We start from the raw sequence: 19,839 nt of genomic DNA, 5'->3' as shown, positions 1-19,839 counted from the left end.
ATGGTTTAGCAGTGAACACGGCAATGCTGGGCTAAAAGTTGGACTTGATCTTACAGGCCTTTTCCAACCTCAATGATTCTATGATTTCTTTCTATGAAATTCTGAGTACTACAGTTTTGATTTCTGTTTATTCCTTAAACTTAATTTCTGACAGTAAGAGACCTGATATTCCTGTGAATAATCAGAAGTAAAACTACAGATGGAGACAAACTCACAGACAAGTTTGATTCTTTCATACCCTCAACAATCATGGAAGACATTGGCATTTTTTTTACCTTTTTGATGAAAAGCTTGATAAAGTGCAAACGTACATTTACACTGCTGTCAGCCTAGTCATGTACCCAAGAGTTTTCAATGAGGTTTTGCTGTCTACATCAACACCCATGTGCCTGCAGCACTGATTTATTAGCTGTGCCCAGCCTTGCCAGCCATACCACTAGAATGGCAGGTTGTCTTTATTACACAGGACACCTTCCTGAGGCCCCACACTCACATGCCTTTCCTGTTCTGCAGAAGACCTCATTATCCATTAATGATAATAATAATCCATTAGCGATTAATAGAATTCCTTTGTAATGAAAGTCATGACATGACATGATTATTTACTAACAGACTGAAATTAAGACATTTCATTATTAAAAATTCATAGCTTTTCACTTATGACAGTTTTTGAGAGAAGAGCCAGTGAATAATTTATTTGCCATAAGCATTCAGCTCATCCTTATCTGATCTTTTTGTGCAATGTTTATTCTTGAAAATCTGTAAAAAAAAAAACCAGCAAAAAGCAACAACAAGAAAACCCACACCCAAATAAAATTACCCTCCTAACCAAAATAAGACTGCCCACTCACTTTCTCCTATTGATAAAACCTACGTTTGTAAGAGGTTTTTTAACTGGAGCACATAGAGTTCATGCCAGCACAGTTTGTACAGAGTTTGTAGCAAAAGGAGTTGAGTGTCTGTATTTGGAGGCTTTGCTGCCAAAAGAACCCAAGTGAAATCCTTTGAAGTGTGGATTAAGCATAGAGTTTTATTTTGGGAGCAGTTCTTTCTTGACCACTGTGATATTATTGAATTATCATAAAGATGTGCTGTCAAGGTTTGTTTGTTTTTCAAAATGTTTGTTTTCAAAATGTTTTCCACTTCAGTTGGATTTCTACATTTCTAGTAAATATACTTGTTATAGGTGAACTGAAATGTATGCACTGAAATTCTTATTCTGCCTTTCCTAGACCAAGAGTTACTTCATAAGGCCAAGCAGTGACTGTTCTGTTTTGAAAATCACATTTTATCGTTGGCAAGTACAAACCAATAAGTCACGGGTTAGTTTTAAGTTCAGCAAAGATCAGATACTCAACCTATGCAGAAGCATGCACCAATTTTATCCAAGATGATAGTTTCTGAGATCCCACAGTGGTTGCAAAGAGCTGGGTCATCTTTTCTTCCTTTGGCTAAAACGAGACAGGCAAGATATTCTATTCGTATGAAACTACTGTGGCATTAGTGGAGATGGGTGCTGAATTCTTTCTGTGACTATCTAGAAGAACTATTTTGTATAAATTACCTGTGTTGTTTTCCATTAAATGCCTTTTGATCAAGAATCTGCCACGTATGCCAGATGTGTATTCATCCTGGTCTGCAGAACAATGGACCCATGTCAGTGAGGGACTCTGGCAGCTCTCACTGGGAAAACAAGCACAGAGATTGCCCTCTAAGCCCCCTTAATGAAAGGGCCTGTATTGTTCCATAGTTTCCTACTAAATATGAACAAGGGGTTTAGTCTCATAATAATTAATCTCATCATGGTTCCTTAGTATTTTCATAATAGAAAAATTAATTACAATTACCTTCACATCAAGGTGAGTTCATAATTTTTCTGTGTACTAGAAATAAAATTTAAACAAAAAAAGAAAAATAACCTTGTGGCTATAAAGTACAATGCCAATGTTACAGTGATTTCTGGATGCACATGAAATCTCATAATATGAAATTTTCAAAGAAACAACCATCTGATTTCATACAATTTAGAAACAAGGAACAAAAGTTACTTTGATGTAACTTTAGGGCATAGGAACAGGAAAGGACACAGAGAAGACATCTAATCCATTCTCTGCTCTAACCAGGAGCCTTCATCATTCTGGACAGAGGTTTGTCTACCTTCTTAATGTGTCCAGAGATGGTGCTGCCATTGCTTCACTGCACTTTTAGACTACACTTCACTTTTAGAGATTTCTAATTTAATCTTGCTTCAGTTTAAAATCACTAGTACCAGTTTGGATTGGTGCAGGCATGCAGGGTCCCTATTTTACTTTATTTGAAGTTACTTTTTGAATAATTGAAAACTTAATGTCTCTCCTCAGTCTTTTTGTTTACGGTCCCAATTCGAACATCTTTATTTTAGATGGGGTGCTCTAAACCTTTCCCTTTCAGATTACTGTAGCTAAAACCATGAAAGATCTTCCCATTGCACTTATGGTTGCTCCTATGGCCAGGCACGAATTCCTTTCAGGTCATGAGCTCTCTGCTTTGATGCACAAGGTGTTTGCCCAGAGAACCTGATAGCTGCTCCACAACCCGCAGCAGTAACATCAGTAACACAGTGGCTGCTGAGATGTGTGTCACCACACACATCAGAGATGGGATCAGAGGCAGCTTCTGGACAATGGAGATTTAATTTCAGTATGTTTGCATGAGAAACATTCTTTCTTTTTGGTGGGCGTTCTCTTTGCGGTGGAGATTTAAGAGTAGAGAAGCCAGTTATGTTGAAACCTGCTAGGGTTTCATACAAGACTAACATACAAGACTAGGCAAATGTGTGTTGGAATGAGATAAGGGAAACCAATTCCAGATGGAATAAAAAGCAGTTTACTAGAAAGAAGAATTTAAGTCATGGCAGTGTTTCTGTCAGTATGGATTTGAGCAAGTATCTGTTTTTAATTGTCTTTAGCAATGTTAACTATCAGAAGCTATTTGTCTAAATCAGGATTTGAGAGTTGTCCAATAAATACCATGTGAAACACAATCACTCTATATTCTTGCAGAGAATAGCAATTCTCAACTAGTTATAGAAGTAAATCAGTCTTGGCCACAAGAAATACCAGTCAAAATTTTTTCTTAACTATAACTAAGGCAACTGGAGAGCAGTTAGGAACGATGAGCCCAGAGGCTGAGTATCAGGCTAGAGCCTGGTACCAAGTTCAGAGTAAACAAGAGATCATGCTGAAGAACAGCATAACTCATTTCAGAATACAGCAGATCTCTTCAGGTAAAATACATTCAACTTGATATGGCAGTGTGTGAGTTTTCAAGCATATCCATACAATTCCACTGAAGTTAGTGGAATATACAAACACCAGAGGCAGAAGTGGTTTATCTTTGAACCTCAAACCTTTGCATCTTTCCAAATTGTTGTTCGGGGCTCTTGTATTTTTCCAGCTCTCCTCAGAAACAAATGCATGTACCAAATATAAAGGAAGCAAAGAAAATGTGAGGAGGCAGTAGAATATGGTACTTTCAAACATGTCAGCAAATACCGGGAACTATTCCCAGATATGGTCTTAAAAGAAAAATGGTTGATTGAATTTGGAGTTTTCCAAAACATCTGCTGCTTCAGCTTGATGGCCTAAATGGAACATTAGAAAAAGAATGGTCTCAAATTTATAGCTCAAGAAAATAACCCCATTTTTCTAAATAAAAACAGCATATTTTTTCCTTGTTGTAAGAGAAACGTGTGAGTAGGAACATCAGTTTTGATATGGACTATTTGATTACTGTGATTGTGTCACTGCTGACGTGACACGGAATTCCACCACCTTGCAGCTCTAAAGTGCCTTTCTTCTGCTGTGCAGTGAGGATTTTTTCCTCCCTTATTACGTTGTTGTTTTTGTTGGGTTTTTTTAAGGAATGTGCTAAGTTTGTAAAGCAGGATTGGCTGTTACAGACACCCCCTGACAGATGCTGAAATCACCAAGTGCAAGTTTTGGGTTTGTAAGTTATACCAAGACTGCACAAGCTGCTAGGACAGTTTCTTCCTTGCAGGTGTCAGCTATTCCATGACACTGCATTTGTCTGTGGCTTGCCAACATAACTTTTGAGCCTGTCAGGTTCTGTAGTAACCACCTTCTGTAACAAGAGCATCTATCAACTTAGTGAAAATGCTATCCTGTAAGAAAGTATTAAAGATAACATACATCATTTTCTGAAGGCATATGCATTTGCAAACCCTCTAAACCACTGCTACCAACACACTTGAATTAGCCTCACTCTGCCCTAGTGATGAAGGGGAAGGGATTATAATGCTGTTTTGAAATACAGACCAGGGCTTTTTTGGTGCATTTGATTTTATTAATTTTTCCCCATCTCCTTTACACACTGCACCAAGTTAATCACATGGTTTATTATTTTAGACTTGAAAAATAAGTCAACTGAGTAGTCTGGAATGTTGGGACCTTGCAGACCTTGGCAAGCAGCTTGCAGCAACAGAGTGAGTGTGCTCTTTCATGGAGTCTTCCTCACCCATAACAATCTGGACTTCTCCGGTTATCCTCATTGTTCAACTTTGAGAAAAGACAGCTTTTATTCACAGTGCACATTTGAACCTTTGGGGACAGTTACTGGAAATTTTGTAGAGGTTATATATTTATTTTCTTTCCTGAGAGCTGTTGCGATCATTCCAGAGCACTGCAGAATGATGTGATGTAAACACACACAGACTGACTCAGCTTGTCAAAAACTCATTTAAATATAAATGCATAAAATAGAAAAGAAAAACCCCAAACTGGAATATGTATATCCTAAAAGCCCTTTTTGTGATTGCTGAATCTATAGCCTTATTGACATTTTGTTGTAGCTGAGGGATTACAGAGGAAGTGCTTCCCAGCTTTCCTTAAGTTTAATCCTTGCATGACATGTTTGTTAACTAGAATCCCCACGTTACCAGTCTGGATTGGATTTGGTGCTACACCATGTGTACGCTTGCCACAGATGGAAGGTAGAGAATCCTAGGATGAGGTGAAGAGAAGCATTCCCTGTTACTTCAAGTTTCTTCCTTCATAAATTCATTGTTTTTGTGCCTCGTTTGGAATATTTTCACAAATTTTAAAGGCCATAGCAGTTCTACCTTTGTGCTGCATGCTTCAGATAAGGTGCTTCCGTAGGAAGTTTATTTGGTGCTGCTGGCCTGCAGCGTGCTCTCTTCGTAGGGAGGCACTGGGTCTGGAGAGGGCTCAATGTGAGCCTCTTCCATGGAAGTCTTCATGGTGGCCTCCTCGTAGGACGGAGGCAAACACACCGAGAGGAACGTGGCGTCAGGGAGCAGCGTGGAGTAGTGGAAGCTCTGTTCGCTGCTCCAGGGCAGGGCAGAGAGGAAATTGGACACGTCGTGCTCAGGCACAGCCTCGGGAAGGTCGATGCTGAAGATCTGGCCCTGCTGAGTGGGGCGCTGGCAACGGCGGTACAGGAAGAGCAGCAGGAATGCCAGGAAGAGCATCATGGTGGCAGGCAATATGATACACAGAAATGGCTCTATGTCGTCTTTGGTTGAACTTGTCTGTTGTCTGCTCTGTAACCAAAGCAAATAGGAAGGGTGTTGGATTCCTGGAGATCTCTTAATCAGAGAGCAAAACCACATTCCCCATCCCCACCTTATGACATAGCAGTTACTTTTCCAAAATTCTTTCTGCACTAGTATCGTTCAAGCAGTATGTTTTGCAGACTCATGAATTCTATTTACTAGGCAATTCAAGCAAATAACAACCAGAGACAAAATAACCCAGAGAAGCTGCAAGGAGTATTGGGTTTTTAGAAAACCCTGTCTCCAATAGCGAAAAAACCCCAACAGCTTGAAAGTATATGCAATTTTGTATGATGTTTTATTACTCTTGGATTACAGTGGGACCAGTCAACTTTGCAGGAGATGGGTTGAGCTTTTAAAATTTAGGCACAGAATTGCAGATGAATAAGGCTGGTGATCCACCATCTGCTGTTGCTTCTTTGTGTTTGGAAAACTGTTTAAAGAACAACTATTATGACAACTAGCCCTTTTAAACAGGGCCCATTGCCTACACTACCTGCTCTTTGTCCTAACCTCACAGGCCAGTTCCAAATAAAACACAGTGTTTTTACTGGACAGGACAGCCTGGATTCAACCTCTTGAGCTTGTTCTGCCAACAATCCAAGAATCATTTTTGCTTGTATAGAACTATGGAAAAAGAACTTCTGGTGTAAGAGAAATAACAGTTGTGTCAGCTTTGTTTTCTGCAAAATGTGGCACAAAAGATCTCTGTCCCAAGCTTTTGAATTGTGATGTAGTGTTAACTGGAGTCATAAGCTATAAGAAAAACCAACAAAGCCGCTTGTGTTCTTGAGTTGCATTAGCTTTAGTTTTAAAATTTAGTATATCTTGTTTCCAGTCTGATTCCATCTTCTAATAATTGGGTCTCATCGAGAGTCTAGTCTAGGGCAGAGAGAAAACCCAAACCCTATAATGCTGTTTATCAAGTCATTCCCTTTGTAAGATCTTGATGAATGCTATGAGGTGGCTTTTTCACATTTGCATGGTGAGACTAAAGAGGTCAATGGATCAGGTTTCCTTTATTTTGAGAGAAGGCACCCCATCAGGCTAGGAGAACTTGAGTGATTCTTTCCTCAAAGGGTTTGGAAGCAGGAATGCAAACTGGCCATTTGCAGTAATGGCTCTGTGAAAAGAAAAGTAACTCCAGTGTCTCCTTCTTAGTCTACAAAAACTTTCAGGAATCACAGTCATTCTTCTAGCTACAAAATCACACTATAATCTACATTCAACTGATTATCTACCAGGCATATGCAACCTCTTTGCTTTGCTGTAATGTTTTGAAATTATTATTATGTGGTCATGCCTAAGAAAAATAAAGTAAATAGGCATTGACTCCTAATGAATAATGTAGGGGAGATTACTACTTTTCTATTTTTTCTTAAGGTATTGTGGGTATGAAGCTCAATGCATTTATGTAATTTTAAAATACACTGGAACCTTTGCAGATTAGCTATTAAGCTTTTTTCCCCAATGGTGTTTTACCCCCCAAAAACGCATATTAAAGAATTATTTTGTTTTTATTGATAATTTTTACTAAAGAATTTCTGTCTGTACAAATTGTTGTCTAACCTGACCATTCAATGAGTAACAGGAAAGAGCAGAATGGGAAGAACTTGTTCCTGCTGTTCCTCTAATGCAGAAGTTATTAAATAACTTCCTAAACATGGGGGGACTTTTAAAAAAAGTTTGTTAATGCTTTTTTTAGTGTGTCTTGTGAGGTACATAAAACATTTCAAGAGAAAATGAGAAAAAAGCATTCAGTATTATGTTAGTGCACTATTTATGTGGAGACTCATTGATACTGATCTGTTACCAATATTCTTACAGTAAATATTGAGAAGAACTGAGCTTATAATTCATGATCAGTGAAAAGCTTGTTTTTAAAATCCAAGTCTAAGTTTTGAGTTTAATTTGTAGGGAGCAGGCTTTCATCCAGGTTAGGATCTGTGAGTTGCACAGTATTCTGGTGGTTTGTGAGGGCACAGAGTGAGATTGCCAGTGTTTCCTGCATGAGATTAGTAAAAGGTATAAAGTGCCAATTGTCATTTCAACTCAATGCAGCTTCCCCATAAATTTCACTGAAACTATATTTGTGTGTTAAATAATGGCCAAGGACAGTGTATCCTCTTCATGTGCTGGTGGAAGCACAGACGAGAGTTAGGGCTGTAAGACATGGCCTTGACAAATAATGGACTTCAGAAGGGAAGGGAAGGCTAAACTTGATGGAAGGAATTAACAAATGGTCTTGGATCTCAGGGAAATATACTTTGCTCCAAAGCCTTGATTGGAGCCCAGAGGTCTTGGGCCTTGCCATGAAGTACCTATTAAGAGAAATGTGCAAAATATATTGTTGTTGGAGAGGAAAGTTTGCATCTAATGGTAAAACAAATTGAAAGAGTGCAACTATTTGTCGTATGAGCAAGCTCAGATGGCCACAGTCTGTGAAGTAGCTACCAGCAGGTTACTGGCCTGAAAACCCTTCTTGCTTAAAGGCCCTCCAAGAGTAACCTATAACACTGCTTCTAAAGTTGCAAAATCAAGCTCTCAAGCCTGAATAAATGCCAACATTTTTGAAATCTATGAAATCTTTAATTTGCTCTGCAGCGCATACAATTTTTAATTACATTATTGTGCACAAAGTGCCTCCTCAGGGTTGTGATGGATTGCTTAGGGATGCAGATGAACACCACAATACTGCAGGGTACTGTGTGCAGGGTGTGTAGAGTATGCAGTGACTGAATTAGAAGGCTGGGAAGAGAGAGGATTGCTTGCTTGTGTGCTCTCCTGGGGAGTTCTACTCCTGTCTCTGCTACCAAATGCTCTGAGGAAGGGGCAAGACAGGCCAGTGGAGGTGCTTCTTTTGGGTTACTCGTTGGTTATGCCTCATTTTGAGTGCCTGGGTTGAGACCCTTGGGTATGGTCTGGAGAAATTCTGCATCTGTATTCTTGTCTCTGAAGGTGAAAAGCAGTGCCCCGAACCTGCAAGTACTTTATTACACTGTGGAATCTGGACAAAAATTGCACAGGTTTTTACAAAGCAGCCCATATTCTCTTGCACTCCCTAAAGTGGTCGGGTGGTTGGACCACCTGATTTTCATTGCAGGCCCCTTCCAACTGAACTACTCCTATTTTATCCTATTCTATTTCAAGATAACCACAATAACCAGTGCCTGGTGGCTATCTATTCAGTAATGTGTGCAAAAGAAGGCATAATAAATGTTTTGTTTGTTCTTTCATTTTACAACTACTGTATAATTGTGAAAGAACAGTAAATGTGTTTTACTATGCTCTGCAAATTAGTGACATGTGAAGCAGATAGGATTAAGAATTTGGCAATATTACAGAATTATAAAATATGCTGAGTTAGAGGATTCTCATCAGGATCATTGAGCCCAACTCCTGGCCCTGTGCAGAATACCCCAAGAGTCACACCATGTGCCTTTGAGCATTGTGCAAATGATTTTTGAATTATGTCAGGCTTGGTGCTGTGACCACTGCCTTGGGGAGGGAGCCTGTTCCAGTGCCCAACCATCCTCTGAGTAAAAACCATTTTCCTCATATCTAACTTAAACCTCCCTGACTCAGCTTCGTGCTTCTTCTGTATGCTAACAGGTGACAGTAAAATCTGGGTTTCCTCAGTCTGTGTTTCAGAGTGCATACAGCTAATGTTAAGACTTTCCTATCTGGATGAAGTAATTTGTAAGGCTATTTAGTGTATTATTTGAGCTGAAATAGTTTTTCATAAGTTAATACTGCCCCACAGATGCCCTGAACTTGAACAGGGAGTTATATATCCATTTTGATGCTGCCTCCTGCCAAACATTACGTGAACTTATTTTACTTTGAGATGTAGTTCCAAAAGCTGATGGACTTCTTGTATATATATCCATATAAATGCATCAAATATATGAGGAGACAATTGATCAATATTAGTCCCTCTTTTTCTATTGTGGTTTTGTGCCCATTTCTGCAATGACTGCCTAAAGGGCTACTGAAAAATGTTGCAAAGATCTTGACACAAAGTCTTGGAAAATAGAACAGGCATTTAGAAAATTACACTAAAAATAGGAATAATTTTAATAAAATTAATCAAAGCTCACTTAAAAATAATTCTGAAATTCTAAACTAACGCTAGTTCTAAACTGACCTAAACCTAACTTCTGCAGCTGAAATTAGATTTCTCTAAAACTAGAAAAGTGACCACAGTGTATAGGTATCAGGAATAGCTGCCAGAACTGGAAAATCAAATCAAGAAATCAAATTGAATCTTCATTAATCGAAAGCAATACAACTGCAGAACATATTTAAGGTAAAATCCTCTACTCTTTTACATCTGAAAGTTACCACACCAGGCATATGAAGCGACAGATGGAATTATTAATTGACTGATTTTGTTTGATGCTGCTGCATTGGAGACCAGTGTGCTCTGCCTTTGTCATCACAAGCATCTTTTGTCAGATTTGTGACAAAAATAAAGATCTGACTTCCAGCATGAACTAAGTTACAGACACATGGGAAATATAATAATAATAATAATATACAAAATACGGGAAAATATAATTTTTAAAACAGAGAAAGGCAGAAAAGAGCATGGAAGTAAAAGGGATCATATTTCTAAAAAGTCTTATTTTCCCAGAACTGATTCTTAGTAGGATAGTTTGGACATTTGTTTATTCTTCTCTTTTCATTTATACATTTATAGAGACTGGAACAATTTCCCCCAGCCACTGAGCACATACTAGAAGTAGTAAAGCTTTTCATTAGTAATCTGTCTGCCTGTGTTTTTTTTAACATGCTGAGCATGTACAGTTGCCAGTTTACAGATTATGTGACCCATATCAGTTGAGCTTTTACTCGTGCCTGTTGGTAAAGAATGAAATGCAAAGTGTGGCTGAGTTGTGTGGTATATCCACAATGAGTAATGGAATGGGCTTGGAGCTGAACTATGTGTCTGGACAAATGAGGGGTAGTACCTGCCTTGCAAAGGAATGACCTCATAAGGCAAAACATGAGGTTAAGGAAAGCTTTTGTGTGAGGATAGAAAAACGAAAGTTTATTTTGCTTACTGAAATTCCCATTGAAGTGATTGAGCTGTGATAAGATTTATTATGTTGTTAATGATTTGCTAGCATACTTAGAACTCCATTAAAATTATTTTTTGTTAATATAGCCCGTATTTATACTAATATCTTTTGAAGTTGAATCAGGAAACTGATACTTCTGAAATGTTTTAAGTGGATTTGGAACAAAGTCTGCTTTTAAGTCATTAGGGTGTGGTCCCCCCATAGGGTCTTTTCCAAGCTCTATCCTGCTTCTTGAAGCTGATTCATTATTGCTTGTAAAAAGCAAAAACATGCAACTCTGGCACATAGAAAAACATTTTTATGTGGTTTTCTATCCATTAGTAATGACACGTAATTTAGAAGCGAGCCTGGATATACACAGAATTTTCAAATACTTGTTGGAATGTGACTCTAGTGATGCTGTTTGTTTCTCACTGTCAGATAAAAGCAGTCTCGAGGTGTGAAGACATTGCCATTGCTATTCTAGCTCTGGCAATGTTACCCGTGAGGCAGACTTTGTTAAAATTGTGGTGACATTCAAATACTACTTTTTGTCCTGTTTTCACACCCCCACACGCTCCTACCCGCATTCATTTTGCAATAGTACACTTCATACATATCAGCTGAGTAGCGGGGCCAGTTCATTTGCTAATGCAACATACCTCGGACATTTACCGAGGACGTACGAGCACCTTAAATTATTATTTTTGATGGGAGAAAGCCTTTTGCTGTATCCCAGACAAAGGCAGAAAGCAGGCTGTGTTTTCATCTCTGGGGGCTACTTCCCTCCCCCCTCGGCTGCATGTGATCCTCTCTCGCAGAAGTAATCAGCGCACAGCTTAGGGAACAAGAGTTCATTGCTGCCTGCCACTGACTCGCAACATCTGCAGAAAGGCTTCACGGGACCGCATCCAAGGCGTAAACACGCCTGTAGCAGAAAGGAAATCAAGGATGGGCTATGCTTAAAAGAAGTAATTAAACTTCCTTACCTGCCACTCCAGACGGAAAATTTTTCCGTCTAATGTTTTTCTCTTCCACAAATATGTTTAAAATAACAGCAATAAAGAAATGCTCTTATTCTATGTAATTGAGCAGTACAGCTTTGATGCATCCCAATACCCAGGGATTTCCTGTGCACTGTACGCTGAGGCATTACACAGACATACACACACATGCAAAGTCAAAGGACGTGCCACAGAGATGAGCAGGCGGGTACAGACCTGAAGCTCTGTTTCCAGAAGTGGCCCGCCTGGTTCACTGTTTAGCCAGTCATAGCTTCCCCTGTCAGCATGTCCAAAATTTTTCAAGCTGCTGCCCAAGAGCCACCTCATGCTTTCATTAACCTGGTCTTCTGTCTTCGTGCCTCCACCTTGCTTCGCTGCTGGCAACTGCGTCTCCGCCTCCCAGCCCTGACCCAGCCGGGCTGCTGCAGCTAATGATCCCTCCTAAATGATATCCCCTTCACGGCAGAAAAGAAAAAAAAGAAGTCAGACACCCCCTCGGCGTCAGGAAGCCAAGCAAATAGATCTCAGAGCCTCTCTCCACTTCCAACTCAATCTCTCTGGATTTGCTTCAGTGGCCTACATTACCAGCAAAGCTGGCATCAGGTATCTGGGAGCTGGGGCTGATAGCGCTCTGATTGGAGCACTCACTGCATTAGGATTATTAAAAGGGGAATTTGCATGTGAATCTGAGCCCACATGGTCATGACTCCGTGTGGATAAATAACGCTCTAGATTTAGTTATCTAATAAACACTATTTCCAATAAAATAAAAGAAATAAAACTCATGCTTTTAGGTTGGGAGTGAAAGGGTAACCGAGATTCCCCCCTCAGTTACACACTGCAAGGTGGAACCACAATCCAGGCAGGTTTTTGTTCCCTGTTGCCGAAACATACAGAAAAGAGAGTGGTTTCTGAGTAGAGAGGCAAGGACACAAGGCTAAATGCTGTACTGAATTATTTAGCAGTGTTAGGATGTAGATATTAATGATAAATCCAGAGACCAAGCTCTGCCAGGAAAGCTTTGGTCACTGTGGGAATGTATGATTCCTTCTGGTAAGAAGGGGTTATCAGTTCGGTTAAATCAGGTTAACAGCTTTCTAGGATACTTGTTAACTGGCAATTGTTTCCAGTGAGAAAACTCTGTTTATCCACGAGAAGCAACACAGACTTATTTCACTGTGTGGTAACTTCTGAAGGGAGGACTCTTTAACCTGAGTTAAACCTTGATTCAGCTTGTGCTGAAAAGCTCGAGGTGTCTTTGGCTATTGCTAAATGTCCCTTTCAACTCTGCACCTGTTCAACTGTGGTGCAACTTTTATGATTTCTCAAGGCTTATCTGTCCGAGCAGAAGTTATGTTTAGGACTGATGATAGAAACTTGGGGTTAGAATCTTATTTCTATTATTTCTTGTGTGGACGTTTTTTCATCAACTCTTCTTTTAGTTCATGGCTCCCAGAACACTGCAGGCGTAGTCGGCAGTGGCAGGCTCTGCTCCTGCAGCTCCAGCAATGGCAGTCAGCAGTGCCAGCACTCACTGCTCCTAGTGGGAGGACCCTGGAAGAACCTGCTCCCAAACTGGCTGCGATCCCTGTGTCTGCAGCTTGCAGGAAGGATTCACCCTGCAGGTGAAATATGGCTGTAGAAAGAGAGGTGGTAGCTTGATAAATCTGTGCCATTTTGTTCCTGAATTTGCCAGGTGAGCAGTGGGCAAGGAACAACAATATTGCATGAAGGGCTGGTCTTGCTGCTGAAGCAGCCACAACATTTGTTGGAAACCGAACTCTTGCTTCTGCTGAGGCAGTCCCATGTGAAGCTAGAAATCTCACCTCAGCAGAGCCTTTGCCTGCTTGTGGGAAGGCTCCTCTTTTCCTCAATGCCTCGCTTGTTGGAAAGCACTTTCAGAGGTGGTGAGTGTGCCCAACCACCAGGTCTAGGGCAGTTACACCGTGACTTACCATGTCCACTGAGAAGCCAGGTCTTAAACTTGGATTAACAGGGCACAGCTCAAAACAGTAAAATATTTCTCTTGATGTCTCAACACCTTCTATAAAAGCAAGAATAATGATCATCTTTCCCAAACCAGTGTTAAGAAAATAAATTCCTTAAGAGCCTTGAGACTGTGTAGCTTAAATATATAATCTTACATGCAAGCAGGAAACATTCATATACTATCTTAATTAGGGTCTTAGTGCAGCCCCTAAGATTATTAGTGCTATTTTTAAAAGCTCACTATAAATTTGCCTTGGGACTGTGCAGGAATAATGAGAAGTAAAAAAATATGTCTCCTTACAGTATAAACACCTGTTTGGCATCCTTAAATTCTAGTTGATGCATTTTAACCAAGAAAAATAAGTCTTCTAAGACTCACTGACCTGATTTGTCAAGTGCTGCTTTGAATATTTGACCTCTGGAAAATGTATAAGAATGATTTAACTTTGTAGAGCTGACGCCGAATGGGAATTTGGGGAAATGCAGTGCCTTTTGTCAGGCAGGTAATTATAATATAGAATAATGATTGTCCCTCTGGCTTTTTATATCATCAGTGGACCTAGCAACAAGATGAGTGAGTGTGATTGGGATATCCTCTTTCTGCTGCCAGGGGTCAGGTGCCCATTTACTGCACTACTTTTGTAGAGCAGATCTGCTCTTGTGCAGAACTGAAACAGAGCCATTCAAGAATGGGTTTGTGATGGCAAATTTGTTGCAGATTTCTGCCAGCCCTGTGGGGCTCACGGACACTTATTTTCCCTTCTCACACGGAGTTCATAAATACCATGGTAGCTTGGGGCATGCTGTAATGTGAAAGTTGAGGCAAAGAGACTCATCCTTAATTCCAAGCCCTTGGCCAGATGTCAGGCTTGCCACTTTGAAGTGTGGGTTGCGTTCAGAGATCATCAGATCTTGACATGGACAAAATGTCCTATTCTCCTCCTCCACTTTGTTCTTTGAAATAGTTTGATCTAGAAGTTGCCTGGTCAAACAATCTGGAGAAAATAGCTGACATGGAATAGTACCACTGATTTTGATTAGTTTGGTAAAGGTTTGTGAAACAATGCCAATATGATGTTTTTAACTGAGGCAGTGTTGGTATTATCACTTCCAATGCCCTAGCAGAGAAGCAGGGAGAAATTTTCTGAGGAAACCACTGCAGAAAATAGGTGCCTCCACTGTCCTGTTTGAAGCTCAAACTGCTTGTCATAAATTATTCATCTCTCTGATTTGCTGAGATGTTTGAGGCTTGCAGTGTAATTCTAGGCTATATTGCCACTAACATTGGTAGGAACACAATATCCACAGTGCCTTAGACAACCTTTCAAGTTTCTTCATACTTTCTTTTTCTGCTGCTGCTCACAAGAGGTGATAAAACTTCCCTGACTGAATGACTGATGCTGTAGGGGACGGTATGAGGGTTAATCTGAATAATGCAAAGCTAGAATTTTAGTGGGTGAGGTGTTCCATGTTAGCAGTCCTGTTTTGGCAGGTGTAGATTCACCAGGAGAAATGGAGGGACACGATGACTTTTGCCTATAACCTGTTGGCAGGCGCTTGTGTGTCCTTCAGGTGGGAGTGGTTTTGGCATCTGTCCATTCCCTCTCACCTGGGTAATTAAGCAATTCTGTTTTGTACTTTTTTGGATAAATTTTTATTCTTTTGAGATTTTAGCTTTACTTTTTCTTCTTTGTTAATTATTGATACTTTTTTTCCCTAAAAAAAAATCACCTTCTGAAGAGCATTCTCCTCTCCCCACCCAACTAAGCCCACTGTTACTTCAGAGGATAGACACAAATTAGCATATCTCTGCCATAGCTCTGGAGAGCAGTGTGTGAGGACAGGGTGGACGTGCCCACAGCCTGTAGAAACAGAGGCAGGGAGACCCTGCTACAAAATACGTGTACACTGTTGCTGTCCTCGGAGCAGGGAGCAGCGGGAGAAACTGCTGGATTACTGATCCCAGATCCCTGTGCTGCAGATGGGTAGCTGAAAGCAAAGTCATTAGAGAATGTCCCTCAAAGTTTTGTGAGTGTGATAACACCCGAAAAGCTCTGTGGTCATGGCAGAGTGCTGGTGGCTGAGCAATATCCATCTGATGACACTGTCTAGAGTTATGGGGTTTTATTATGGTTTTTTTTTTTTGTAGTTTCTCTCAATCTAGATTTGATCCCCTTCATTTGCATTTGGTCATCCTTACCCTGAATTCTTGTTTTTTCTTATTGAAGAGAAAAATCTGCCACTCTATTGAAGAATGTATATTGGCCAGCAGACACTCTATGGCATTTCATTCCTGTTTAGCCAAACTGTAGAAACGCTTTGGGGACAGGTTGGTGTTGGGTTGGGTTTTTGGTGATTTGGGCTTTTTTCAGCATTTCTGAAGGGCCAGCTGACCCCATTATGCTTTGGGTTGCAGTTGCTTTTAGAAGTGTTGCCATAAGCTTAGCAAGAAATTAAGCATTTTATAAGGTTGCATATCCTTAGTAGCGTAAGTAAGCTTAAAGCTACTTTATAAGGATGATATTCTAAAAAGAAACAAATTTGGGTGGTGTGACTGCAGTTGGGTTGAACTCCACACTCTATTTTGTACACTTTTGTTATTAATATTGTTCATTTTCTTATCGCTGTTTCTAGTGAATCATTCTTATCTCAACCCATGATCTTTGCCTTTTGTGGCTCCAATTCTCCTCTCAGATCCTCTGAGAGGGAAGAAGGGGAAAAGGGCATGGGTGAGCAAGTGGTGTGTAGTTTGGAGTTTCAGTGGGAAACACTAAATTGGGGAATACCATTCCTAAACCATGACACCAACATAGGGAAAGAAACTTCTAAGGAGAAAGGTGAATGTGAGGTTAACCTTCAGGTGAGCTTTTAAAACTAAACTTTTAAAATTTACCTTATTATTCGTTGTATTTTATGTAACTTACCCTGGTGGTTGACCTTGTGTAGTGCTGGGCAGGTCTTAGATACGGAACTCTCAACATATCTGCAGTCATGTGTTCAATTTTTTGTTCAAACTGATGCAATTTTCTTCTAAAATATTGTGAATCCCTGAATGAAATCTCTTGAGACTGTATCCAAGTACAGCAGTCTCTGTGTCACTACTTGTTGCTAACACAGTAGATTTTTTACAAAAGAACGATCATATCTTTATATAGTCTAATTTGGTTGGTATCATCTCCTGCCAAAAATCTATTATCTCTAGATTCCAAAGGAATTATTCTTTCTGACATGGTTGCTTAGAACCAGTGTCAGGAGAGCACTGTTGGAGAAGCAATAGCTCTTCTAGCTTCTAAAACTAGCTCAATTCTTCATCAGAGTGGAAAAAATGCAAATTTACTTTTAAGTCCTTTGTCATCCCTTTAAAGCCAGGTGTAGTTCCACAGCAGAACTGTAGTTATTAACATACCCTCTTACAGGTTATTGTCTGTAATTACAGACTTAGATAAACCCTGATATTGCCCATCATTAACAATGAATCTGTAACTCCTCATTTGCCATTATTAAAATACTTGAAATATTTGAAAACTCAGGATACACTTGTTCAGTGTTGTACTCAGTTGTCAAGGAAACCTTTGGCCTTCTGGACAGGAGGCAAACTGTCTGTGTACTTCTGATTCCATATGAACTGTATTATTGAACAAAACATCAACTGAGACGCTTTGAGTAATTTTGTACTGTTTTGCTTGAAATAAAACACATTTTGTGTACAGTTCCAATTCAGACCTCACATCCTGAAGTTTAATCTGATTTTAATCTAAAGATTTCTACTTCAAACTTACAGAGAAGATGCACAGCCTCCTGCAACCTGTAGAATAAAATTTGCTATAGAAATGAAATATATTAAGAAAATCTTGTATATAAATAAGGCTTCAAATCTGCAAATGTGACCACAACTTTATTTTCTCAAGTGCATTTGTTAATGGTTCAACTGGACAGCAAAATTGGAGCCGAGCCTAGGTTTTAGGGTATGAGCCTTGTTACACAAAGGCAGGTCAGTTAGCCTTACGTGCATGATAATAAATACTAATAAATGCTAATAAAGCAGAGCTGATGGCATGCATGGACTGCAGTGGTACCTGAAGGGGCAGAGAAAACTTCTCCCCACCAGTCGGGGGAGGAAAGTGAGTGACTCCCATGGAGGCACCCTCCTCCTTAGGGTGTCCTGCTGGTGCAGCAGGTGACTCTGCTGAGTGTGATTCTGTGGGAGCTGCTCAGACTCCCTGTTGGCTGTTTCTGCTTTATGTCAATGGCATCACACTCCATGCCACGGATGCAATTGTCCTGGCTGGCTGCCAGGCCTGTGTTAGTGAGCAGCGTCTGCTGGATAAGTAAAAAGTCATTTCCCTTGTGGATGCTGAAGTTACCTGCTAAAAGCTTTGAGGGGAAGGCTGAAGAGGTCCTATAATGGAGCTATAGACTGGAAAATAAAATGTCAGGAGGTAGAGAGGGAAAGGGAAGAGTTAAGCACAACAGACAGATATTTCCAATATAAAAACATTTCAGAATTGACCAGTGCAAGGCCGTAAGGATAAGAACACTTGGGACACTGGGGTAAAGGCACTGCCATAGTTTCCTCGGGCTGGGGACATTAGAACTTACATAGATGCAAGTGGAAAGTATGCCATGGGATTGGAAATGAAAGGGTCTTGCTATTAGAAAAGGAAACGTGCCATGCAATACCCTCCATAGAAATTAATGGATACAAAGGCAAAGGCTTTGAGTGTAGTTTCTTAAAACAAAAGGCTTAGCCTGGCAGCAGGGAGTGGCATGGCAAACCCATCATGAAATAAATGTGTTGTCTGAGGAAAGTGTGAGTGTTTAGATGGGAATAACTGCACATTAGAAATACCTGGACAGTTCAGCTGCTGAGAACCACTACTCAGCATGGGCAACTTTATAACTAACAGGCCAGGTTTTGAGCTAAGAAATGCAAACTGCAGCCCAAGAATGATTTGCTGATGTTAAGGTGTATAGAGGTATGTGATTGTGCCTTCTGCAGTAAGCTGATGTTGAGGTGGGGATTGTATGAGAAGGGTCAAAACAGTAGCAGAATGTAAAGAAGATTCTGCTCTGGGGCTTGGTGTGGTTGAATGGATGATCTGAACAGTTCTTCCTTATGTGCAGTCCTTGATTCAGAAAACTGTATTGTCATTTGAGAGAGTATTGAGAAAATATCCACTGCAGTTACCCACTTCTGGACAGGGAATGGGAAGAGTGTTTGTCCCGTGGTGCGTTCCAGTTCAGCCTGCATGGGCTGCACTGATGCTGCTGTGCAAAATGTTATTCCTGTGTGAAGCTTCAGGATCACTCAAGAGTTATACAGAGAGAAAAGCCTGAGGCTGATTAAATGTGGATTTCCTCTTTGAGGAAAAAGTAGGTTTTGCGTGGGGCAGTGGTGGACAAAGGGAATCAGTTGTGAAAAGAACACCTGAGACAGGTATTTTATTCTGCTACAAGATGGGGATCCTCTCACCCCTTTTCCAGGCATATCCTCCTCACACTCTCAGTATCAAGTGACTTGGTGTGTTAACAGCAGGAGGAACCAGGTGGCTGCTGAGGGGCAATGGGGCCTGTAGGGGTGGGCATTTACAATGTGCCCAGGTTGTAGGGACAGCTCTAGGCCTGACTGGTTAGAGGCATTTACATTCTGATGTTGCTCTGCAGGGTTTATGGTTTTTTTTTAACTTTACTTGACTCCAACCATTACTTTTTGATATGTGCAGGGTATAGCCTTCTTGGGAGGGATGCTTGTCCAGCCAGACTGGCTTGGTTTGATGGCTCAGGCTCTAAAAGAGGCACTCAAAATGATGTAGTTTGGCACTTGTGCCCTGCCCCAGGCTCCTCTTTCTCATCCTGTTTTCCTTCCGCAGTCACTGCAGGTCTGTGGTATCTAGAACAACACAGCACACAGTGTACCCGATCTACCCCACAATCCCAACAGACCCTCAAGAGTGGTCATCCTTCTTGCCCTACTCTCAGCACAGCTCTACCTAAAAAATGGAAAATGTGTGAGATAAAATTAGCAAACTAGATTAAAATTTTTTCCTTTTTTTTTTTTTTTTTTTTTTTTTTTTTTTTTTTTTTTTTTTTTAATCTTGATGCCCATCTTTGCAAAAAAATAATCTTTATTCTCTTGGGTTTGGGGCTGGTCACAAGAGCCTGCATTGAGATATTAAATTATTTAGTGTCCTTTTAAAATAAAAGGTAACAT

The 19,839-nt window shown here is 40.3% G+C and overlaps 1 protein-coding gene across 1 annotated transcript; it reads right to left on the bottom strand.

The window, feature by feature from the left end:
• Positions 1-4,232: 4,232 nt before the first annotated feature.
• Positions 4,233-17,871, bottom strand: SMIM28 (small integral membrane protein 28). The gene is made up of 2 exons (XM_088161646.1): positions 11,856-17,871; positions 4,233-5,560 (listed from the first exon to the last, which is right to left on the bottom strand). The coding sequence occupies exons 1-2, from the start codon at positions 11,964-11,966 to the stop codon at positions 5,162-5,164; spliced, it is 510 nt and encodes a 169-aa protein (XP_088017772.1). The 5' UTR covers positions 11,967-17,871; the 3' UTR covers positions 4,233-5,161.
• Positions 17,872-19,839: the final 1,968 nt, after the last annotated feature.

This window comes from Sturnus vulgaris, chromosome 3, assembly GCF_052056855.1.
Source record: "Sturnus vulgaris isolate bStuVul1 chromosome 3, bStuVul1.hap1, whole genome shotgun sequence".
NCBI lineage: Eukaryota > Metazoa > Chordata > Aves > Passeriformes > Sturnidae > Sturnus > Sturnus vulgaris.
This window is presented reverse-complemented; position numbering and strand designations above follow the sequence as displayed.

Bases quoted from the DNA above. Each gene is read 5' to 3' on its own strand.
- SMIM28 (XM_088161646.1), bottom strand. From the start codon at position 11,966: ATGAGGTGGCTCTTGGGCAGCAGCTTGAAAAATTTTGGACATGCTGAC. The intron at 5,561-11,855 runs GTCTGTACCCGC...CTTTGGTTACAG, and splicing joins TTCTGGAAACAGAGCTTCAG to AGCAGACAACAGACAAGTTC.